Genomic DNA, 26,118 nt, shown 5'->3' with positions numbered 1-26,118 from the left:
CACTCAAGGTGCAACAAGGTGGGAATCGATAATAAATAGCCCAGTATGCCCATGTACAATTAATTCAAAGAGCCTAAAATAGCGCCCACTAGCACATTAAATGTGTCCCATGATGTTGATTATGCCCAGAATATAGCAAACACCCATGCAAGGAATAAATGCCCATCATTCTCCATATGACGGCGACATGCACGGAGAATAAAACAATAAATGAGGAGGCGGCATGAAGGAAGATTCCCTCTTTGACGGCAACATGCATTGACTGGACCCACGTCTAGTCAAAATACCTTCAGTAATAAATACATCGAGGGGCAATCTAGAATACATTCTTCTCCAGACCTCAAGGTCATCCTCGGCACTTGCCCAGTAATCCTCCACGTGAAACTTGTGTATGAATTTGACACCAGCAACCTTCCTAATTTGGCTGTAAGGATCACATTAGGACCTGGATGTATAAAATGGCAGGCGATAGAATGCCAATTCCCCTGCTGCACTTTCAGCGGCTTCCAAGCCTGGGCATATTTCCATGAAGTCACCCAAAACAACTGGAAATTCAATTGATTGCTTCTTCTTCTTCTTCTGCAACTAATCATAGGCCGTTAACTGCCTCATGAGCTCCAGCAATACAAGCTTGTTTGATGGATATTTGGGCAACTTGTACGGCTGGAAGGAGAATCCTTGCATCCTGATGTAGGATAATTTAGGGAATTGTAAGAACGCAGTTTCATACCTCTGGACCAAGGCACTTGCTTGCGGTGACATCCTTACGTGCAACTTCTTCTACATAAGCCACGTCAAGTACATGGTGAAGGTGTCATTCGCCAACCTGTAAGAATTAACATTGTTGAGATGCAGCTGGGGATAACATTCATGTACGTTTAACTAAACTAGTCCGCAACCCATGATTCCTCTTGTTGGCAGCCCATCCCATCGAATCCTCCTCTTCGCGCAAGCATATAGAACAGGTAGGAGCTCATAAAAAAGGATTGGGATCTTTTCTCTTTTAGGTTCTTCAACTGCTCATGCAAGTAGTGACTGATCAATCTGGCCCAGTCGATCAGCGTATTTGAATTCATGATCTCGCCTATGTAGAAGAACATCCAGGCCTCAAAGTTCACAGAATGTGGGCATCCCATTACTCTTCTTAGCATTTTTATTAGGTCTACATACTCCTGCTTGAACTCGAAGATGGTGAGAGTTTTGGGCATCTTGGAAACGTGCACTCTAGGCTTCAACAGCCACTGTTTATTAATCAAATCAGCACACCTGGCAGGACCTGCTTCATATACTACCTGAGCTCCAATGCTGGTCCTGTACATCATGGAATAATGTGAAGGAATTCTGAAAGCCTCACCAATTGACCCTGGAGTCAATGTTGCCAGCAACTTGCCATCTGGTGTTGAGATTGTTTTTCTCTCCAGATTGTAATGTGTTGCACATTCCAAGACCAAGTCTGGGCATTGAAAAGCAAAAGGAAAACCAGCTGCCGCAACAATTACACTTTTCACAATTCTGACAGCTGTCGAGGATGGATTGTGCCCTGTTGTTCCGAACATTCGGATCTTGAATGCAGCCAAGTTGAATGTGCCTAGATTAGTATCATTGATTTCATCCCATCTTGAATTCAACCAAGAATGAGGGAGAAAACTTTTCATTTCTGCCTTGATCAATGCCTGCCTGGAGACAGTAGCTGCCTTGCTTGATTCCGCCATCCTGGAAGCACCTTGGAAATGATAAAAACAGAGACCAAGTATGACTATTCTTCACTTCTCCACTTCTTCTTTCCTGAATCTTGCACGTGAGAAATGAAATGCCTTTCCAAACTTATATAGATTTCTTAAGAGGCACTAAATTAGCAATTGCATTCATGATGCATCATACTTTCCTCAATTACTACGCCATGCAAAGGCAACTTCCCATGCGAATGAGTTCGAATTTAGAACTTTCCTTAAATGCTCCAAGTCATGCGTCATACTTGGAAGATTCTCTTCGACAACTCGTTGATTCTCATTCTTTCCAATTTTGGAGGGAATCCGAAGGAATCTCTCAGGATTTGCTTGATTCCATTCTAACTTGTCGTCTCCTGCTTTTGAAGGAACTTCCATGTCTCTTTTCAACATCCCTATTTTTTAGGGATCCTCCTAAAATTTAGGAGTCAGGTTCACTGGATGGAGAATTTTACCCCGTTTCCGAATCTATAAAATTTTCCACACTCCGTCGAGAATCGGTGTCTAAAAATAGCAAATTCAAAAATTTTCCCGAGGGGATATTGCTTTTTGATTCCTCCTTGACCCCTTGGCTTCCATGCCTTGGCAAAATTTCAAATTTTTAGCCTGGGCATTGAATTCACTGTCCCTTGGAATTTTCACTTTTTACACGTTCCATGGAATGCCCATTTTGGCGCCCAATCACTCCCTTGGGCAGAATTTTCACTGGGGGAAGGATTCATGGAATTGTCCTTCTCTCCTTGGGCATGCCACTTTGGCGCCTTCCCTCATGTCTGGGCGCAAATCACACTTGGCCAAGGATTTTTTTATTTGTCCATCCATCCTTGCCCCCTCCATTTTGGCGCCCAAGTCCACATTTGGGTGGATTTTCCCATGGGCCAAGGATTAATGAATTTTTTCCACTTATCCTTGCCTCCTCCACTTTGGCGCCCAAGTCCACATTTGGGCAGATTTTCTCATGGGCCAATGATTCATGAAATTTTTCCACTTATCCTTGCCTTCTCCATTTTGGCGCCCAAGTCCACAGCTGGGCAGATTTTCACCTAGGTTGAGGATTCATGAAATTTGTCCATCCATCCATGCTTCCTCCATTTTGGCGCTCAAGTCCACAGCTGGGTGGATTTTCACCTGGGCTAAGGATTCATGAAATTTTTCCATCCATCCCTGCTTCCTCCATTTTGGCATAGGCTTCCAGAACTTGATCAATTTCTGGCTTTCTCTGTCTGTTGTTTGACTTTCCGGAATTAGAAATGTCTGCGAACGTCTGATTCCTGTTGTCTTGTCTGACTGACCCTGCCAATACTGACTTTCCAAAAATAGAAACCTTCAAAGTGTCAGCGTTAGACCCCTAGACAAGGTGCAGGGTGCAGGAATGACTTTCTATAAATAGAAACTTACTAAAAATAAAAATTACTAAAAATGGTAAGTTTGATTTTTAGCAAAATGACGACATTCCAAGACCCGGAAAAATCCCTAAAAAATAGGGATTTTCTAAAAATAGAAAGTCGTTCCGTTTGGGCTCAAATTTTACTGGGAGGTTCCTTGAAGGGTCCCCGATTCCAATTGTATGTTCAGTTTTCCCAAAACCCTAACAGAAACCCCTAAAATCTAGGACAGAAGGCAGAACCCTAAAAAGGGACAAAACAGGCCCTAGACTTCATAGAACTCGCTCGACAAAGAAGCAGATCAACTCTAATTGACCCCCGAACATCCGCAAAGCAGAGAGATTGACGAGACTGCTACCAAAACACACAAAAAAACCAAGACCAAACCATCGAAAGGGCCTAAAAGCTAGGGGGGTCCCTATCTAGGATGGGGTGATGTGATTAGGTCACAACACTACCCAATAACATCTACTATGTTTTTGTGTGGTTACAAAGGATAGAATGCAATAAAGCTGATTATGAGTTCACCAAAATGATTAAATTTGAGATTAAAGTCATCATACCTCTGTGCATGTTCTTAATGCGTCTTTGAACAGGTGAAACTACAAACAACAACCACTACCATGTTTCCCCTTTCTATTTGTTTCTCCAACATTCCCCTACCGACTAGTCTTTTCATCGTCCCCTAATGAAGATAAGAATGATTTCCCCCAAAGTTTAGCATTAAACTATGCTTTCTGATTTTGACAGAGTGTAATCCTTAAGGCATTTCATCTCATATTCTGCTCTGGACCACCTCACATTTTGCTCCTCATCCAAACATCTAGCCTGAATTTCTTCTCCTACTCGAAAAATACCATAACCATCTTATAGATCTACTAAGTGAATCTCCTCTCCGGCTGTTCAACAATTTTACCAACTCACTGCCATATCTAGAAAAAAATTCAACAGCTATGGATGGCTAGTCTGTAGAGCATGGGTGACCGTAACATATTAATGACAAGGTAAGGTAAGAATTATTAGGCATGGGCTACATATGGGTTTCTGTCAGCATCAATTCAATTGACATAACTCCAGACATTGACTGATGCAGTCTGCCCTCTGCCAGTGCATTGAATGCCTTCATCCTTTCTAATCATCCTGAGATGCCTATCATACTCCCCCACCTTAAAATTAGCCTCTTCTACTTTTCTTTAATTTCTTCTGCAACCATTATATATTTCATTGTACAGGTTTATCTATTAAGTTTAATTCTTCAGAACCGTTCCCAACAATGACTCTCTTAGCACGGTTTGATTTGGCTTTTTATCTCCTCCTTAATCTCTAACAAACTACTCATGTTAAATAAGGAGTTTCTCTTTAAGTTTTCCTAGAAGCTACTAAAAGAAACTTTTTCATAAACTAAGCTTTCCTTTAATAAATTATTTATTTATCTTTTTTCTCTTCCTACGTGGAAAGCTAGAAAATCTCCTTATTTCCTTCATTTTTCTAAATGCTAAATTTACAAGGCTTTAAACCTTTCACATTTAATAGGAGCTTTTTTAATTTAAAAAAAAAATAAAGTTTAATTTTTCTTTATGAAAATAAATAGATAATTTCAAGATTATGCATTTTCAATTGTGTAAATGTTAAATAAATAAATAAGTATTCAAAAATAGGGTTGTGACAAATCGGTTCACATCCATAATACCATATATGGTCATCTCTAGCTGTAGTTATGAATCGTGTAAACAGCAGCTCCATAATTATAAGTTTTTCTTTTTATCTGTCACAGCTACAAATAAATACCATCTTACTAACAGTGCATAGGAGTTTCCAAAAACATGTGACCAAAATAGGTCTATACATTATGAAATTGAAGTGAACAAACAATTTACAAAGGCATTAGATGCACAAAAAGCAACTATTTCCTAAAGTAAAAACAATATAAATATGTAATAAAAATAAACACTAAAAACATGTACAAGTCCAGATTAAATGGAGATGAAAATATCCGTAGTCTTCAAGACAAAACACATGAACAGCAACCATCAAATGGACTTGATTGATGTGAAAGTACTAGTAATACAGCCTCCGTTGTAACTTTGATGTAACAACTTTGATGTAAAGCGATCACAAGCAGCCCTCATATATCGTCCATGTAACTAGAATAAATATTAAATACCATAGTAAATAGCATACCTGAAGTTCTTTGATGCGTTGAAAATCTTCATTTGAAAAAATACCATCATCCTGGCCCACAAAATTGACAAGACTAGACTTTACAGCTTTTTCAGCAGTAAACTTCTTCAAAGCCCGGAGGCTCTGCCCTGATATATCTTTATCTGTTTCAGGTTCACTATATTTCCTCTTTTTAGTTTCTGACTGTAAATGGGAAGCCTTGCCCTCTATATCAGAACCATTTTTGTGATCAGATTCACTCTCTTCATCAATAGATAGCTCCTCCTGAGAAGACCCTACTTCTTTATCAAGGTCTGTGTATACTTCATCTTCTTCACAAGCTGCTTCCTCATCATCTGTGTCAGAATCCTCAACACTATATCTGCTTTCATCTTCATTTTCATCGTCAGTTCCTTCCTCGTCTATATCATCACTTACATCTTTATCACTCCCACCAGATGATGGCTGTACATTGTCCTCAACTACATCATCTTCATCCTCACTTCCACCTTCACTGGAAGAAACATGATCTTCAAGTAATAGTTCAGCACCAGGGACATCACTCAAAACTACTTTTTCCCCAAACGCTCTAGGCTTTGCCATTCTATCAGCCATGCGCCCACGATCTTTCTTGTCTAATAATGTAGGACAGATCTACAAGAAACAACAGTTAAAAAAATATAAAAATAAATACAGGAGCAAAATGCATAGCCCAGTCAGAACGATGGAATACTTGTCTGAAGATGCCGATAAGGGAACGAGCTGCCGCTGATACTGCCTTCTCGTGTGATTTTTTATATAGTACAAGGTCACGAAGTAAATCCTCAGTCATCAACTGGATAAAAAATAACAAAAAGCAAGTCATCCAACACATTACTCAAATATTTTTCAACTACTAGTCTTGAACAAAAAAATCCAACTTTACAAGAATGAGCATCAATTTTCACTGATAAAAGAATGCAAAAGGCAATATTATTTAACTTCATGGCTAAAAAAACAGCAACCTGGAATAAACCATCTTTACCCTAATATTCTTAGACTCTAGTCTTGACTAACAAAATCTACCTTTAAACTGATGGGCATCAGATTGAAGTTTTAACTAAATAAAAGAATACAGGCAATATGATTTAACTTGCTGGCTAAAAGTCCGCAACCACAAATAAATTATCTCCATATGCATATAGATTTCTCATTTACCAGACATGATTCAAATTTATCCTAAAGATAGAATTTTCAAGTCAATGTCTGTTTGATGTAAGTTCCAAACATCAGAAACAACAGGAATGTAGAGTGTTGTATGACCATGAATGATTGATGTGTCAATGTGTAAAATTATTAAGCATGGATGTGTTTCTGATGGTGTATGTTGCCAGTTGAGTGATACAGAGAAAGATCTATCTTGGACTGGACCATATAGATTTATCAAATTAGTTTACAGTTTTGCTGATCCATAATTTCTACCAAAATTAGTTAGAAACTGGGGAAACAAACATCTGATCTACTGTGCTACTTGGATTTCCGAATGACAGTCAGAATTGGGAGGAATTAAAAGCTGTTCCACAAAGAAATGAAGTACCGAAATGGAGGAGATGCAACACATACAAAATTTACCTCGGTAAAGCCCCATAAAGGGTAAAAAAACCAGTTGGTAAAGATGATTGCTCTCTGCCAGGGAGTATTACTCAAGTAGGCTAGTACAAAGTGTATTGCAATCTCTATCAAGCCCATTACTAGTTCAGTTTTTTACTTCTAAGAGATGCAACTCTTCAATTCTCCACCTCTCTATACAGCTGCTCAAGCATCCCCCTCATGGTCTAGAATGATCTGAATGGAATTGGAAGTCGAATAGTCAAGTTGTTCATTTCAATTTTTTTTCTTTTTCACATCAAGACAAAACCACTCCTTTCCATCAAGAGGCAATTAGAAAACTATATCACCTATGGGAGACTGTCATTCTGTAGGGAATTTCTTCACCTACAATAAGCTGAATTGTTTCCTTTAAAAATGTGCCTTTCTCTAGGATTCAATATGGATCACACTTCCCTTGTTAAAGAGCTTTTGGTCCCACAAAAAGCTTACTTACGAAGATGGAAATATTTGTCCCTCCATTTTTGAAAACCTTTGTGTGGAACTGATTCAAACAAAACTCCCTCCCATGCTCCTGATGAAAACCAAGTGATGCTCAACACTCAAATACCTTGCAGTAGAAGCTAGTAATGCTCTTTGTGCATATGGGCCTCTTGTGCTCAACTGGAGCAAAACCCTTTGTCAAGCATATCACTACTATAGTTTTCTACTTCAAGGCTCCACACTAGAAGATAAAGCCTTTGCACTATTAGAATATTTAATTAGTATTTAATTAGTATTTTAATGGTCATTAGTGTAATTTTTGCTTTATTTAGTTTTCTATTTTTAGAAGCAGTTGTTTCTTTTTAGAAACATCACCACTTGTAATCGCCTATTTAAACGGCTCTATAACTGAATAAAGATATCCGATTGTTTATTCAATTATTTTTCATGGTATCAGAGCAAGTCGATGGACTTCTTTAGGATTTGGCGAATTTTTTAATAAAAATTCATTAGCCTCTACCTAGATATTATTTCCAGAAATTTTTTAATCAATTTTTTCTAAGTTACCGGTTCGGGTTTGGGCACCGGTTCGGGTTCGAAGAACCCGGTATGCCGGTACGGCAAAATTTTGAAAAGGGGTTTGGGTTCGTTTGGGTTCGTTAGTACAAAAACATGTAAATTATATAGATATGCAGCCTATAAGCATGAATTAAGATTAGCATGTCACATAGCATCATATAAACAACAAAACCAACATAAACTTGTAATCATAGCATCATGATCATACCATAACAGCATCATATACATCAAGTTTAATATCAAAATGATAAAATATTCAAGTATCATTGTTTCAACTTTCAACAATTTAAAGTTTGATCATCAAATGGGGGTTTGGGGCAACGCCCCAACAGGGTCAAGGGGCAGCGCCCCTTGCGGGGGTCTAGGGGCAGAGCCCCCAGTGGGGTCAAGGGGCAGGGCCCTTTGCGAAGTCGAGGGGCAGCGCCCCTCGTAGGGTCCTGGGGCAGCGCATCAATTACAACCTTCAAACCCACACGGAGCTCCATGGCGTGCATCAATTTTCTGCTTTTTTAAGACGTCAGGAACAAGGCTAAAGAAGTCAAAATTCTGATCAAAGTGCATTCTCCCGTACAGGAGTTGTGTTTTCTAACTTGTTCTTTCGTACAGACTTGTGCTTCTCTCTTGGTTGTACGATGCATAGGTGTGTGGCTTGAGACATAGGGTCATTTTAATTTTTTATGTGGTGGAATTCAAAAAAAAAATTGCAAAAAAAAATTCCATTTTTGGGCTGTTAGACCCCTGGGTTCGACTTGGGTCCTCTTGGGTTCAACCCTGGGTCCTCTTGGATTCGCCCTGGTTTGAACCAGGCCTGTGAACCACGAACCCTGTCCGAACCCCGAACCAAGACCGTACCGGACTAGTACCAGGGGTCTAGGGGGCCGAACCCGGTAACTCGAAATTTTTTTAATGAAAAAAATTGTTGGACTTCTTGGGTGAAGTTTTTGAGATTTGTTTTCGGCGAGCTAGGGTTTCAAGAAAATTTGGGCATCCTTGTCTGATTTTTTTTTGCAGGCAGTTCGTGGGTTTTGAAGATTTTTTGGGCGACTTTTAATGATCAAATCGCGAGCTAGGGCTTTCGCAATGTTTTTTTTGGCATCGGATTTACTGGAGCAGCGACTTTTCATAGCACTACGTGTGTTTTTATGTGTCCGACTTATGTCGTAATTCTCTAAGGCACCCGCGACTAGGGTTTTTGACCCTATTTTCTGCTCTGTTAGGGCGTCCTTGTGAAGAATTTCACGACCACACAAATATTTTTCGCGACGTTTTTTTAAGACGCGATTTTCGTCTTTCCTTCAATCCTTCTGCGTTGAGTATTTTGGCCTGCGATTTTCGGCACTCCCATGAGCCGCGATTTCTGCAAGTTTGATTTTTCACGCGTCTAGGTCTATCACGACGACGGTTTTTCATTCCGCAATTCACCTATGACTGTGGTTCACCGCGGCTAGGGTTTATTAAACCTTGCTGGAGTCTAAGCCGTGATTTTGGCAGCTTTCGTCTACGGATTCTGCGTTTTTTTCTGGGTTTTCTCCTCCTGCAATTTTCGGAGTCTTTTTTGTGTGCACCCGTGGTTTTCAGCGACAACATGCGACAGAGGTTTCTTTTGTTTCCACAGTGACTGTGGAGTTTGTGACAGCCAGTGTGTGATGGGTTTGCAGCGTCTGCCCGTGATTCTTATTTTCTGACGGATTTTGTATTTCGCGCGATGGCAATTTTTTTTTCACGATCTTTAGTGATGGGGTTTTTATTTTGGGTTTTTTAATATTTTTTTGCCTTAACAAAATATTTTGGGTTTTATTAATTTTTTCCTCAAAAATTATTTCTGGGTTTTATAATTTTTGCCCCGTAAAAAAAAGAAATTATATTCGGTTTTCCTGTTCTAGGGTTTATAATTTTTTCCTTTAAAAATTATTATGGGTTTTTTGATTTTTCGCCATAAAAAATCATGGGAGGGTTTTGCTTGATTTTTTCCTTAAAAATCAAGGTTTTACCACATGATGTCTGGTATTTTACCACATGATGTTGTCTAGTGTTTTACCGCGTGATGTCTCATGTTTTACCACGTGATGTCTGGTGTTTTACCACGTGATGTTTTGGGTCTTGCCATGCGATGTTTCAAGGTTTTGTTCGGTTTTTTCCTCAAAAATCGTTTTAGGGTTTTTACCACTTTTTTCCACAAAAAATGATTTGTATCTTCAATTTTGGAGGGTTTGCTGATTTTTAAATCGTGATTTCAGGGTTCTGTTTTACCCAAACATCAGGTTGGATGGATTCTGGTATTCTTGATCATTAACACTTTGCAGATCCTGGGAGGGTCTCTACCACATCAGAGTGTTCTTTCCGTTTGTGATCAAAAGACCTGCAGTGTCTTTTGTAGGGTAGTTCATTGATAGAATATGACCATTAAAGGAGGGTATTAGAATATTTAATTAGTATTTTAATGGTCATTAGTGTAATTTTTGTTTTATTTAGTTTTCTATTTTTGGCTTCTATTTTTAGAAGCAATTGTTTCTTTTTAGAAACATCACCGCTTGTAATCGCCTATTTAAACGGCTCTATAACTGAATAAAGTTATCCGATTGTTTATTCAATCATTTTTCATGCACTATGGTCCAAGGGACAACCTTATCTTAGTGAAAGATTTAAGGGTATAGATTATGCAGAAGAAAACAGAGACAATGTACTCAACACACAATCAAATGTGCAGAAATCTGTTAGCAATAATGTGCTAATTTTATTTATATATAGAAATGAATAGGATACACAGGATATTACAAATTGCAAGGTGAGGAATGTGACTAGAAATAGGTAGACACATCATACTAATTTGCCTAAACTATGTGGTTATTTGTCTTTGTTGCCTAGTTATTTGTCTTTCATGCCCAATATGAAGGATCAAACAATTGTATGTAAAACATTGTTACAAGACAAGAGAAGAAGATGAAACGGTTTGTGTTCCCAAACTGCTTAATCTTCCAACTATTTGGCAACAATTGGCATTCCACTCCAATGGATGAAGAAAAAGTTTGTCACAGATGCCACATGCGAAGCAGTGATGACTATGTAGCATTCGCCAGGTTTTGCACAAAGGTATGCTTAGTCATGTACAATGGTGAAAAACAACACAATGACTTGCACAAGCTCATGTATAATGGCAGGCCATGTAGTGCCAATCACACAAGGTGTGCATGCTTTTGCATTTTGTGCACTAGCTCTAAATGATTCCATTCATGCACATTAACGCCAAAGGCTATAAAGGTGTGCACTAGCACTGAATGATTCTAGATCATGCACATTAATGTCGAAGGTTGTAAAGGTGTGTACAAGCTTCCCTAATGCTTGCACAGCCACATGCTGATCATTTACCCTTTCTTGAGAAGAAATGCCTCATATCAGGTCTTCAGTGAGTTGTAAAATATTGCACCATTTCACCTAATCTATGTATTATAATGCCTTAGCCACTCTAAACAAACGATGTGAACCTTGGCATGCACATTGTGGTTGTTTATATGATCTCATCTCACTCAATAGTGAGCAAGTGCTCAAGACCCAAGTTTGAAGAATGTTGGGTTGACACTGGCTAAAGCATAAGAGAAAATTATAGTTTAATAGGTTCTACATTGAATATTGGTTAGAAACCCAAGCATTGTGCAAGATGGGGTTTCCCCACATTGTTTATTTTCTCTTGTATATGATAGAGAACAACACCATAACAATGGATATACAAGTAAAAATATGGTGAAACCCCTCATGGATAAAAAGTTCACTTAAATGTGAGTCACACTCACTCGAGTACTCCAAGAAGGCATCAATACAATTGATCCCAGCCCCTAGCGTGCCTAATAGCTTTCACAAACAACTAAAAACTCTCCCCAGGATCAATTCACAACCCTCCAATGAACTTCCTGCTTCAATATTGTCACAAAATAAAAATTCAGCTCACCATTAGCTCCCAATGTAAGAGACACATGACTCTATGTCCATTCTCAGTTCAACCTCATACACCTTGTTTATGATTCTCATGCCTATAGGATGCTAAAAAGACCACCAATGAGGAAGGAGAAGTTAATAAAATGAAATTTGGAACACCAAGGGGTGATCACAACTACATGATGAAAATGCCACTTCTATCAATATAAAATTGCTACGTCATACTTGAAATAGCTGGGTTAGCAACAAAATCAACGCTTACAAAGCCTTCTTTACCTACTTCTTCCAAAAGCCATTACTTCTGCATATAGACTCAAAACAGGGTGATGTTTTTCTTAAGTTACTTTTCAAGAGTAATCCAAATGTGCTGTCATATTCACGCCATGTAATCATTGTTTTTTAACCTTGCGACACAACTGCATTTATGATACCCACAATAACAAAAACCAATCCCAAAATGATATCTTGTCTATCAGAGAATGTTGCAAGATATGCTATACCACCTCAAACCTTCTCAAGCATCAAAGAAGTAGGCCACTGTCCAAACACATGCCATAAGTACAAAAACTGAATCCATTTTTGGATCAATAGTAGTGCTCTTTGTGTACATGGACCTCTTGTGAATAATAGGAACAAAAAACCCCTCATGTTTACCAAGTGATGCTCAACACTAACTGTCACAAAGTAAAGGCAGCAATGTTGTATATTGATCTTATTGGATCAAAACCCCTCACATCTTCAAAATGATGCTCAACACAAGTAGGGCTATTAGGTAGAAGATGGTGAAGTCTATCATGTATTGAAACCCAAATTTGTGTCCTTCCAAGATATCCCATACCATCTCAAACCTTCTCAAGCATCAAAGAAGTACGCCACTGTCCAAACACATGCCATAAGCACGATGATTGAAGGATCAATAGTAGTGCTCTTTGTGTATATTACTATATAGACCTCTTGTGCATAATAGGAACAAAACCCCTTCACATTTACCAAGTGATGCTCAACACAAAGTGTCACAGAGTAAAGGCAGCAATGTTCTATATTGCTTTTTTATTAGAACAAACCCCCTCGCATCTTCAAAATGAAGCTCAACACAAGTAGGATTATTAGGTAGAAAATGGTGAAGCTCTATCATACATTGAAACCCAGCTTTATGTCCTTCCTACGATGAACTTTTACATGGCCACTTCTTCAACCCTGTGTGTTGCATATAATTTGTTACAGTGATTTCCATGAACCATGCTTAATATAACCTGCTGCCAGAAATGATAATCCTTGCATTTAAAAATCATTTTGCTATGTTCTGAAAATTATTACAAAATCATCGTTCTTATTGCATCAATGTCCAATGAAGGCCATACATTTTTACAATGTTTACAATGAATTTGAAAAGAGTCCTCTTCCTATGACTATGCACATACTAAAACTGTGATAAGAGTTCATGCAGATTAAAGTAATTTAATCCATCACTGTTGTGCTCTTGGCTGCCCTTATATATGATAGACAAAGTGATTGGCCATTACAAATGGAAATATTTTTCTTTTCTTGGCATATCAAACAAGTGAGGCATACGATAGTATTTACATTGCCATGGAATGTAACTATGCATTTACAACACCCAAAAACATGCCAAGTGTTTACCATACTTAATCAAGAAAGTATTCATGCTTACAACACTTAAAACACTTATCAATCTTGCTGGAAGCCAGACGTCCTCATGCAATCAATGAAAATTTTAATGCTTATAACACCCAAAAATACTTCATAGTGCTGGCAATGCTTAATCAAAAGAAGCATACATGCTTACAACACCCACACATGTACCATACTGCTGCCCATGTTAGCAATATCATCCTTTAACACTACTTGCCCATACAAGTGGGACAAAACTGTCCTTTTGCAACAGTAAATTGCTACAAAATACATGTCTACAACTTTGAAAAATATTTCCTTCAAGCTATTCATGTTGCTAATCTTTTTTGCTTGTATTGCTAAAAGAGTCAAACCCTCATTCAAATTATCCATAAACAGGCTGGTGATACCACGCACTGCTCATCAACAATGCATTCTACTTCAATAACCCCACAAAACCTTCGACTAAGACTGTGTTTCCATCTCTATAGAATACTAAAGCAGACTCAACATGTTCATAGCACTTGCAAAACATAGAAAACAGCTTATGACATCCACAAAGACTGCATTGGCTCTCAAACATGTATCTCAACAAATCTTAAAGGTAAATGCCAAGATCTAAGGCCAAGGAGTGTAGAGATGTTAGAATTAATATTACAACTATAGCATATATAATTTAGATTAGGTAAATAGATGTTAGCATTTTAATAGTTAGTTAGTAGATAAATAATTTTTTAAAATGTTGGTTTTGGGAGTTACTTTCCTATGACATAATTTAGGTAGTTTTGTACAGGAAAAGCAAGGTTTAATGAGCCAATGCAATGTAAAATCAATGTGTATGAGGATTTCAAAAATATCAATGTATCACTTTTCATATTGGCCGCAACCATGGTGTAATCTGGGTGTATTTGCTGTATCAAACTCTATATGGTATCAGAGCAATAAGAAAGCCTGAAGGATGAAGTTGTGGTAGAGAGTTTAATAATGGAGGAGAAGACTGAACAATACCAATCATATTTTGAGTTCATTATTGTGTGTTTTGTTGACACTGCTGCACTGTGCAAGCATTTTTGAGGATAGAAGAAAATATTGTCAAAGATCCCTGCATTTGTGAGCAGCAAACTACAAGTTGGATTCTTCTTTGTTCAAGTTTGTGCACAATGTAAGGATTCAAAGAGTTATGATGTGTGACTTTGTAGAGGAAAATATCTCAAAAGGAAGAGAAGTGCCCAGTATAAAAGTGGTGAGAGTTACTTATTATTTCTGAATATCTAATCTGCAGTTAAAGTGCAGTCCTCTTGATATGAAGCTTTGAACCCAGTGTTTTGGCATATTGAATGGCATCAAAACCATTGCTGAGTATAGTTGGACACAGCCAGCATTCTGCCAGAGGAGAATAACTGCTGCCAAAATTGCGTCTATTTCAAGACAATAATCCAGAGAAACACTCTCTATGCCATTAAGAATGAGAAGTTTTCTACCGCCTGTGAAAGGAGGAGACAATGCTGGAGAAGAACTGTAACACATTAACGTATGGTTTGTAGTTTTTATAATCAGAAACTGATAACAAAGAGCTGCTCATATTTCTTTTTTGGTCTGTTTTTGGATTTCTATTTGTTCTTTCAAGCACTCATTCATTAATCACCTTATAACTGGTTCTTTGCAATCTCCATATCTATCAGAAGTCAGGAATTTGTTGAAAGCTTGCTGGGATCACCCACACCTAGCCAAGATAAATCTACAAATTATAAGAAAATTAATATGCCAGCATGGCACAACCAGAATCTGATACCGTAAGATAGTGCCAAGCTAAGTCACAAGGTTCAAATTCGAAATAATAAAATTCAAATAAGTTCGGCGAAGGGGAAAAATTCGACAATAAATGTCTTATATAATTTTTTAAAATATGATAGTTTAATCATTAAATGATAATATTAAAAAATAAAAAACTACAAAAATATAAAAATAAAACCATATTATATTTATAATATATTTGTTAAATTTAATTTAATACTTTAAAATCTAAATTGAATAATATAAAAATTAAGATATGAGTTTAGTTTATAAAAAGTTAATATTAATAATAAAAACTATAAAAATACCCGTTAATGGGTCTCAAAGGGTTAATCCTTCTGATTTATCAATGAGGACGTCTCTTTGGTGCCCTCCGAAACCGGGATGGGTACAAATTAACTTTGATGGGGCGTCTGGTGGAAATCAGGGACCTTCTAGTGTAGGTTGTGTTGCCAAGGATCATAATGGAGTTGTCATTGCTAGATGTAAACAACGATTGACTCCGGGTACCAACAATGAAGCCGAGGTGAAGGTGACTTTTTTGGCAATTTAGGTGGCTAGAAGGATAGGTGTGAGAAAACTCCACCTAGGAGACTCCCAAATTATCACACAAGCCATTATCAAGGGAGAAGCTCAGAATTGGAAGCTTGACAAAGATATTCAGTGGATCGAAAATCAACCCGACTTTTTCCAAAGCTTCGAAGTGTCTCATGTCCTCACAAAAGGTAATAAAGATGCTAATGAGTCCACCAACCAAGCTTTTGATCTACAAGTTGGTGAATTAACCTTAGATATCCTCCCTCCTAACGGCTCTACTTTAGAGTAATTCAAATTTGCCTTGATTGACATGTCTAAGTGGCAAAACGGCTCATTTTAGACGAGATGCCCAAGGGATTTAATGCAAGTTAGAATTTGTACGGCGACAGCTCATGGACATGCGAAGAAAGGGCAATCTGCTCCAAATCTCTCGAGTTGGTTGGCAAAGGCTTGGGCTCGTCCGCATTTGAACAAGTTGACGACGCAATCAAGTAGTTCCCGTGCGTGAAGCTTTAGTAATGTCAAGTCTATTAAACATTGCTATTTTCAAAGGGCCGAACACAATTAATGTCTCCTGGGCCATAATCGGGGATATTAATGAAAATTTGCTTCTTATACAAGCTAAAGTCCTCAGTGAAAGTGGAGAACGAAAGGAAGAACTTTAACAGAGTTTTGCGAGTCTGTGTTCAACATTGCAACCTCCCAACCCGACGAGAATGGAACCCAATTTCTCACTGCAGGCTTCAAGACCAATGATGGTGTTTTGGGGGCAAATTTCAGATGAATGGCTAGCGAACGTATTCCCTTTGAGGAGAAGGAATTCCTCACCCGAGCCAAGATAGTCTTCGGGGATAAATATTTGAGGGCGCAATTCAAGTATCGTACTAATGCGGACATTGTGTCCATGTTCGCGGTGTGGTGTTTTGAGTTGGAGGATAAGAAGCAGGTGGAATGACTGGTGCAAGGTTGTGTTTGTGAGGAATGGTGTGGAGGACTCGATAGCTTACTAAGAATGGCACGAGACGGGGTTGGCTTTGTGTGCCTGAATGGATGCTGGCTCCATGTAAGTGAATTTCAACCTCCTTTGCGCCCATATCTTCTATGGAGCGTGAACTACAACAAGGAGGTTCATCGTGCCTCAACGCAGATTGGTATGCAAGGAGTGAAGGAGTACCTGAAAACATGGGAAAGGTAGGAACTGAGACTGGAGCAAGAGAAATGGAGCCCATATGAGATGAAATCCTCACACTCTAGTAAGGAGTCATCCTCCAAGCGCAAACGCGGGTGGCTGAGGGGGTCGAAGAAGAAGCAAGGCAGGCAAACCCTGTGTATCGGATTTCCGCCCGAAGACAAAATGATATCGACGACTCGAAGGAGCCGACAGAGCTTGGCGGGAGTGCGAGTGGGAGAGGCAAGGCGATTGTTGCGGTAGAGTAAACTTGCTTATTTCAAATTTTGGTTTATATGTCGATCGTTTGTTTTGCAAGCTTGTATTGTATAGACTTATCTATTGCATACAAAGGGGGGTAGAGCAAAGTCATTTTGATTTAGTTTGCTTTTAAGAGACACGATTCAAACTGTACATTTTTTGTATGGATGATACGAACTGCTTGGCTACAGACAATATAACTTTTGTTTTTAGCAATAAAAATTATACCATTAACTGATCGAAAAAATAAAAACTATAAAAATAAAACAAAACAATATTAAATTTAATTATAATAAATGTTAAAATTTTAATAGCAATTAAATTTTTAAATCAAATAATATTTGACAATTGTAATGTTATAAATATATAAACACAATATCAATTTTTTTGATAAAATATTATGCATGGTTGAAAGACCTAAACCAGGATTTATGTTGATAACTATATTGCATTTCTTATTTCAATCAAATTTGTGATTTAGTGCAACATCCAAGATCATCCCAAAAGGAGGCATTACGTGGAGCACCTTTCTTCATAAAGTCCCACATTTACAACACACTAAAATATTAAATAAATACACTATTTTCCCGAATTTGCAAGAAGGTATGCGACACTTGATCCTAACAATTATCAGGCATGTTCATGAGCATGATGAAAAATTGGTTGAGACTGATGTGTTAACATTACTTATGTGCTAGATATGCATGTTCTTCAAATCGATATTGTGGCAGTGTCACAGGAATCCAATGTTCAAGGGTTTCTAGATAAATTTTAGAATGTTCAAGATGGCATTGCAATTGCACCAAGCCTTTTTGGTGGGGTTGAAAAGTAACTATTTTTTGTATCACAATTGTTTTAGGTCACCTACTTTTCAATGACATTTTAGAAGATCTATATGGAGAGATTTTGTAATGTCCCCAAATTGAGATTAACCTATTTGTGCCAAAAACTAACAATTCCAACATAGCTAACTATCATATAACCAATCATAGTTTGATTCAGTAGGAAAAACTTGAAAGGGCGCCAGTAAACTACCTAGCCAACTAAGCCTGAGAGCACGCAACATCCAATCATGCCAACTAGCCTCTTATCCCACAAGCGGCAGGAACATCCAACTATTACCAATTCCATCCCTTGGGGTAATCTATTTGCCTTTCGACACACAAGAAGCAAGAACATCCGACTATGACCAATTCCATCCCTTGTGATAGTTGATTCGCCTCTTGGCCCACAAGCGGCAAGAACATCCAAATATGACTAGTTCCATCCCTTGGGGTGCTCTACTTAGTTTAGGGGAGCCGGTAAACTGCATCTCCCTTACTTCCTCCAACTTTAAATTTGATTGATTATAGGATGAACATTATGTGTGTGTGTGTGTGTGTAAAAATATAATATATGTATCGATCTTATTATAATCAATATCATTAATGCATACAAGAAGATTGTTTGTATTGAATACTTAAAAATCAATATGTACAAATGTATATAGGCAGATTGATTAAATAGAACACTTAGACTTCATACCAAATAACTGATGAAATGCACAATAGCTGTATATCTAGATCTGATTCCCTTATATCAGATTTGTCCTTCATCAATGCCTCATCGAATGGTTAGTCTGCTGCTTATATATCCCCTTCACTGGCTGGAAGGGTAGGTCTCTTCCACGGACCACCCTCCTAAAGTGGCGACTCATTTCATGTGACCTTTGCCCCTAATTAATAGTTGTTATTGTGATTGCCTCTCAACAAGGATTATTAGTAACACTTGTCATTGTAAACATAATTCTCCTTCATTCCATTTGTTGTCATGCTGATTTGGATCGCTGCTTCTTACCTGATCCCATGCCTCTTCACTTGAAGTGTTATTCATCCATTAACCCAGTTGCCCTTTTAATATAGTGATTAATGTTATTTATAAAATGTCTTAATTGCTGAGTTAATTAATTACTGCCTGTGTGATTGCTAGTGTCAACCCTTGATTGCTGCCTTGAATTTAAAATTTGTGATGTCTTATAAATAAGACAAATTTTCTAAGGTTTTATACTATTTCTCTAGGCGGGGACCATGACAGTCTGCCCTTCCTGAAATTGCTTGTCCTCAAGCAATGATAGTTTTAACCGGATCCTTTCAATGTGAGGATCCCTAAGCTAACCCTTAGATTTTCCTTGTGATATAATTAGCTTCTGTTGTGCAACTCTGATATTATCCCAAGGCATATATCTCTCTCTTTAATTTGATGTGAGTTATCTTGACCAATGATTAGAAACTTGCAAGGTTTGTAATTTTAAGACAAGCTTTCTCTCATCAATTGTAATCATAAGAACTGTTTTGGTTGGTCTTATGGATATCTCTTTGAGATAAAGCAAGGGTGAAATTCATATATTGAGAAGAGGATTAGAAACATGACACATATCTATGACCTTAAACGCAATGCTCTTTCCTAAATAAATTTATATTTCTTTTAGTTCACTCTTGTTATTCTTAATTCTAGATCAAGCAAAAATAGAAATCTCATGATGATAGGAATACATTTACAGTAATCATAGCTATCCATGGAGTAGATATGCCAAACACAGAGCATACACATGAGCATATGCAAACACGAAGTATACACACATACAAGTTTTGTTAGATCCTTCTTATTGACTAGAATGCATCCATTGATTTATCTTTACCTTGTAGGCTGGCAGGAACGATGCTCTGATACCACTTGTAATGTCCCCAAATTGAGGATTAACCTGTTTGTGCCAAAACTAACATTTCCAACATAGCTAACTATCCTATAATCAATCATAGTTTGGTTCGTAGGAAAAACTCGAAAGGATGCTAGTAAACTACCCAACCCAACTAGCCTAAGAACACGCAACATCCAATCATGGTAACTTGCCTCTTATCCCACAAGCGATAGGAACGTCCAACTATGACCAGTTCCATCCCTTGGAGTAATCTATTTGCCTTTCAGCCCAAAAGAGGCAGAAACGTCCAACTATGACCAGTTCCATCCCTTGAGGTAGTCTATTCACCTCTCGGCACACAAGCAGCAGGTACATCCAACTATGACCAGTTCCATCCCTTGGGGTGGTCTACTTAGTTCGAGGGAGCCAATAAACTGCATCTCCCTTACTTACTCCAACTTTACATTTAATTGATTATGGGATGAATACATGTATATATATGTAGAAATATAATATATGTATCGATCTTATTATAATCAATATCTATTAATGCATATAAGAAGATTGATTGTATTAAATACTTAGTTATCAATATCTACAATTGTATATAGGCAGATTGATTGTATAGAATACGACTTCATACCAAATTACCGATGTACAATAGTTGTATATCTGGTTCTGATACCCTTATATCAGATTTGCCTTTCATCAATGCCTCATTGAATGGTTAGTCTACTGCTTATATATCTCCCTTATTGGCTGGAAGGGTATGTCTTTTCCACGGACCACCCTCCTTGTAAAGTGACGACTCATTTCATGTCAACTTTGCCCCTAATTAATGGTTGTTATTGCAATTGCCTCTCAACAAGGGCTATTAGTAACACTTGTCATTGTAAGCATAATTCTCCTTAATAATAGAATATTAAAATAATGTTAATTTTAGTATTAATGCTCAATAGTGTATATTCTATTTTAGTTAGATCGTCTACGATCTTCTCAGCAGTTTCTTATTAGAAACTTGCTATTCTTGTAAATATTCTTATATTATTTATGAGCGCCTTGCTCATTCTGTAAATGAATCAATTCTTTGAAATCCATATGCTTCTGCATTTGTTTTTAGCTTCCTAGCTCCTATGACTACCTCGCGGGTTTGTACAGTCGCGTTTTTTTTTGTTTTTTTTTTGCGACCTGTGTTCGGCGGTGTTCGTGGTTGGTGCGCGACCTGCAGAGTCGTCGCGACCTGTGTTCGGCGGTGTTCGCGGTGGTGCGCGACCTGCAGAGTCGTCGTGACCGGTGCTCCGTCTGTCCGCGACCTCCATGCGTCTGCAACCTTCGACGTCGCGACCTGCAACCCTCGGCGTCGCAACCTGAACCCTCGGCGTCGCAACCTGCACCCTCGGCGTCGCGACGCGACCTGCAAACGCGTCGCGACCTGCACCTTCGGCGACGCCATTTTTTTTCTAAGCAAATCATGGCTTCCACAACCCTCTGAAATTTTCGATTAAGGTGTTTACCTTCCAATTTCCATCGAAAATAAATTATTCTTGCAGATTCTTGGTGGGTTTTTCGAACCCCAATCTGGGTAGTTGTCCGTTTTTTCTGGGTGCCTCGATTTTTGTGCCTCAATTTTCGAGCCCGCTGATCCAGATTCTGACAATAGATTCCTTTTGGGTTTTTCGCACGAATTTCTGGGTTGTCTTTGGATTTTTCTGGGTCAGCCAAGAATTTTTTTTGGGAAACGTGCAAATGGCTTCTCTAACCAACCTGATGTTAGAAGGCAGTCAACGCTTTAATGGCAACAATTACAACATCTAGAAACAGCGTATGTTGACCATTTTTGACTATAGGCATCTTGACCAGCTTGTTTTGGGAAAGGAGCTCAGTCCTGGTACACTGGTGCAGATCAAGATAAGTTTGATGAACGCAATCGGGAGGCAGTTATGCTTCTCAAACTCTCAGTGACTGATGATCAGTTACCGCAGATTCCTTCCGGCAAGACAGCTTCCGACATCTGGAAGCATCTGAAGGAATTGCATGAGACATCCAACAAGAGCCGAGCATTCTTTCTAAAGAATCAGTTGTTCTCCATTATGATGGACGAACGTATGTCCTTACAGGAACACCTCACGAGGATTAAGGACATTCAAGATCAACTCGAAGCTATTGGTTGGACTATCGAGGAAGAAGACATGGTAGTAATCACTCTGAAAAGTCTTCCGAAATCGTATGAACACTTCATTGAGACCCTCAATATTACTTCCACTAATGTTGATCTGAAGTTTTCAGAATTGTGCACCAAACTTCTACAGCAAGATCGCTGGAAACAACAATTTGGTAGTGGTACTACATCAGCCTCCTCGGAAAATGCCTTCACAGCCCAATCCTTTCACAAGGATAAAGGCAAATTTCAGTCCTCTCAGTCTTCTCAACAGAAAGGCTCTTCTCAAACACAGGATGGAGCTAAGAAGAAGAATGTGCAGTGCAATTACTGTCACAAGTACGGCCATATGAAGAAAGATTGCCGTCAGAGGCTCGCTTCTGAACAAAAGAAGCAGGCAGGGTCACACCAGAAGGCGCATGTTGCTGAACATTCCGAGCAGGAGGAGTCTGCCTTTTATGCCTTTATGGCTAAGAGGTCTTCAGATCATGCCAGGTCTTCTGCTTGGTACATAGACTCCGGTGCATCACGTCCCTTTTCTCATCGGCGTGACTGGTTTACAGACTTCTCACCTTTCAGTGATTTCGTTGTATTTGGCGGAGGTGAGGAGTATACAGTTGTTGGCAGAGGCACTGTTCAGATACAGTCTGGTGGCAGGACTCTCCTTTTTCTGAATGTGTACTATGTTCCTGGAATGGAACTTAATCTGCTCTCTGTCAGCCAGATTATGAGGAATTCTCCTCAGCTAGATGTGGTGTTCAGTGCTCACAAGTGTTCCATCATTGATTGGGAGACTCCTCTTACTGTTGTTGTTGGTCTAGAGGATCATGGCCTATATAGGCTTCTTGACACTGGTGATTCTCCTGAAGTGGCTCTGGCAGCTCATGTTTCTCCTCTCAGCACTTTGTGGCATCAGAGATATGGACATCTCAACATTCAGTATCTCTCTCAGCTATCTCGGGAGGGACTTGTTTCAGGGTTACCTGATATTCAGACTCAGCATCTTGGAGTATGTGGCACCTGTCAAGCTGGCAAACAGCATAGGACTTCATTCACACATGGAAAGTCTTGGCGCGCATCTAAGGTACTTCAATTACTTCATGCTAATATTTGTGGTCCTATGAATACATCTTCTATTACTGGTTGCAAATACTTTTTGCTTATTGTGGATGATTTTAGTAGAAAGATGTGGGTGTACTTTCTTAAACATAAATCAGATGTATTTAGTATCTTTCAGAAGTTTAAGTCCTTTGTTGAAAAAGAGTCTGGACATAGTATCATTACTCTTAGGACAGATAACGGGGGGGAATTTTGTTCTTCTGCATTCTCCAACTTTTGTGATACCCATGGCATCAAACGCCAATTGACTACACCCTACACTCCTCAGCAAAACAGTGTTGTCGAGCGTCGCAATCGTACGGTTGTTGAGATGGCTCGCTCTATGTTACAACACAAGAGTGTTCCGAATAAGTATTGGGCTGAAGCAGTGTTTACTGCTGTCTACCTACTTAACCGTTCTCCTACTCAAGCTGTTAAGGGGAAGACTCCAGAAGAGGTTTGGTCTGGTCGGAAGCCTAAGATCAGCCACCTGAAGGTTTTTGGCTCTGTTGCCTATGTTTGGATTCCAGATGCTAAGCACTCCAAGTTGGATTCCAAAAGTCAGAAACTCATGATGACAGGATACAGTGATCACCATAAGGCCTACAGACTAATAGATATAGACACTGAACGTCTTATCTTCAGTTGTGATGTTGTATTTGATGGAGACAGAGGATTCTTTCAGTCCCCTTCTTCTGAGCAGAGTTCTGAGGATCAGCCTCACAGTGTCCTTATTCCATTAGGTTCGCCTGATGGGAGGGATGATGCAGAATCTATTTTCGATGATGCACTACCTGAGTTCCCTCCGAAGAATAATCCTCCTCCTGCTGCTCCTGTTCCTGATCCTGAGCCTCTTCCAGCTCCTCCAGATGTTAGCACGTCTACTCTCCGGCCTAAATGGTGGGCCAAGACCATTGGTGATCTCAGGGATACTGAGCTCATTGAGGGTAGAACCTCCCGTAATAAGAGAAAACAGCAGCATACAGTCAATTTTGCTCTCATGGCTAACATACACAGTGTTTTTGAGCCTCAGACATACTCAGAGGCTAAAGGTATACCTGAGTGGGAACAGGCTATGGAAGCCGACTTCCAGAGTCTTCAGAAGAATCACACTTGGGCCCTTTCTGATCTTCCTTCAGGAAAGAAGCCCATTAGCTGCAAATGGGTGTACAAAGTAAAATACAAAGCTGATGGAACCCTAGACAAGTATAAGGCTCGTCTTGTTGCTCGTGGGTTCTCACAAAAAGAAGGCATTGACTATGAGGAGACTTTTGCTCCTACAGCCAAAATGAGTACCATACGGCTCGTTCTTGCCTTGGCAGCCCAGTTCAGTTGGAAAGTCCATCAGATGGACGTCAAGAGTGCTTTTTTGAATGGTGACTTACAGGAAGAAGTCTACATGACGCAACCCCCAGGATTCAAGGTTGCTGGTCAAGAACAGAAGGTCTGTAGACTAGTCAAAGCACTCTATGGTCTGAAACAAGCTCCTCGGGCTTGGTACATGAAAATTGATAAGTACCTGACAGATCATGGTTTTCAGCGGAGTCCATCTGATGCAAACCTGTATATCAAGCATACTAGTAATGATATTCTGTTTGTGGTTGTCTATGTGGATGACTTAATCATTACTGGCAGTTCAGCACATTTGATCACTGGGATCAAACAGGATTTGTGCCGCACCTTTGATATGACAGATTTGGGACTTCTACATTACTGCTTAGGAGTTGAAGTCTGGCAGACTGAGAACAGTATCTTTCTCTCTCAGTCCAAGTATGCCAGAAGTCTTGTGGACAGGTTCAGAATGCAGGATTGCAAACCTGCCTCTACTCCTATGGAACCCGAGCTCAAACTTTCAGCTCGGTCATCTTCACTAGTTATGGATGAATCTCTGTTCAAGCAACTAGTGGGCAGCCTCATCTATCTTACTGCCACTAGACCTGACATCAATTTTGCAGTGAGCTACATTTCACGCTTCATGACAGCTCCCCAGGCTGATCATTGGATAGCAGCGAAGCGTGTGCTGCGTTATGTGAGTGGCACTCTGTTGTGACGTTTTCACACATCGCCCCATTGCAAATGGGGACCCCTGTTTTTTTTGCTTTTTAGGGTTTTTTTTTTTTTAGGTCTTTTAGGGTTTTGTCAGTTGGCTTTTGCATTTTTGAGTGTTGTCGAGGAGATCAATAGGATAGCAGGTCCTGCTGGAGTGAAGTCCTGATCCTGAAATTTGGCTAAGTCTGGAATGTCCTGATCCTGAAATTTGACTAAGTCTGGAAACCGAAAAACCTCAAAAAACTAGATTTTGCAATATAACTCCTGGAGGTCTGAAACCACTCTCAAACATCCTGAAAGTATATATGGAAACATTTCCTTCTATCTTTCTTCTTTCTTATACTTAAATGTTATATTCCATAAAAATTATCCTGATAGAGAGTTCAAAAAGTCAAATTTCGCTCCTATCCTTCACTGAGGATCCAGAGCGAATTTCGCTCCTGTCCCTCTCCAAGGGACCAAGGCAAAGCGCTCCTGTCCCTCACCAAGGGTCCAGGGCGAAAAGGCTTATTTGAGTCATTCCTGACCTTGTTTGGTCAAATTGAAACATCAAAGGCATGGTGAAGGACGAAATGAGCATGATAGAGCATCCAGACTTGATCAAAGACAATGAAATGATGGAGTTTTTGTCTACAAAGGTAAAAGCGCTCCTGTCCTTCACCAAGGGACCAGAGCGATTTTCTTTATATACACATTTTTAGACCTTTCTTAGACTTGAACTCTTATTCACGGCGTGTAACAAGATGATATCTTCCTTAGCCAAGACATTTCATGGTGAAAAGTGAAGCATTTTGGCCTAAAAGACAAAATTCGCTCTTGTCCCTCACTGAAGGACCGGAGCTTGAATTCCAAATTTGCATTATCCTTGCAAGATTTAAGTGATTTCGCGATTT

General features: G+C 39.1%; 1 protein-coding gene across 3 annotated transcripts in view; it reads right to left on the bottom strand.

Moving 5' to 3' along the window:
* The window catches only part of LOC131033631 (uncharacterized), a 65,502-nt gene that overhangs the window by 3,766 nt on the left and 35,618 nt on the right, over positions 1-26,118 (bottom strand). For all 3 annotated transcript variants that reach the window (XM_057964877.2, XM_057964878.2, XM_057964879.2), the window contains 2 exons: positions 6,006-6,107; positions 5,294-5,926 (listed from right to left, as the gene is read on the bottom strand). In XM_057964877.2, coding sequence (XP_057820860.2) covers positions 5,294-5,926; positions 6,006-6,107 — 735 coding nt within the window. The remainder of the gene's footprint in view (positions 1-5,293; positions 5,927-6,005; positions 6,108-26,118) is intronic.

This window comes from Cryptomeria japonica, chromosome 3, assembly GCF_030272615.1.
Source record: "Cryptomeria japonica chromosome 3, Sugi_1.0, whole genome shotgun sequence".
NCBI classification, from domain to species: Eukaryota; Viridiplantae; Streptophyta; class Pinopsida; order Cupressales; family Cupressaceae; genus Cryptomeria; species Cryptomeria japonica.
This window is presented reverse-complemented; position numbering and strand designations above follow the sequence as displayed.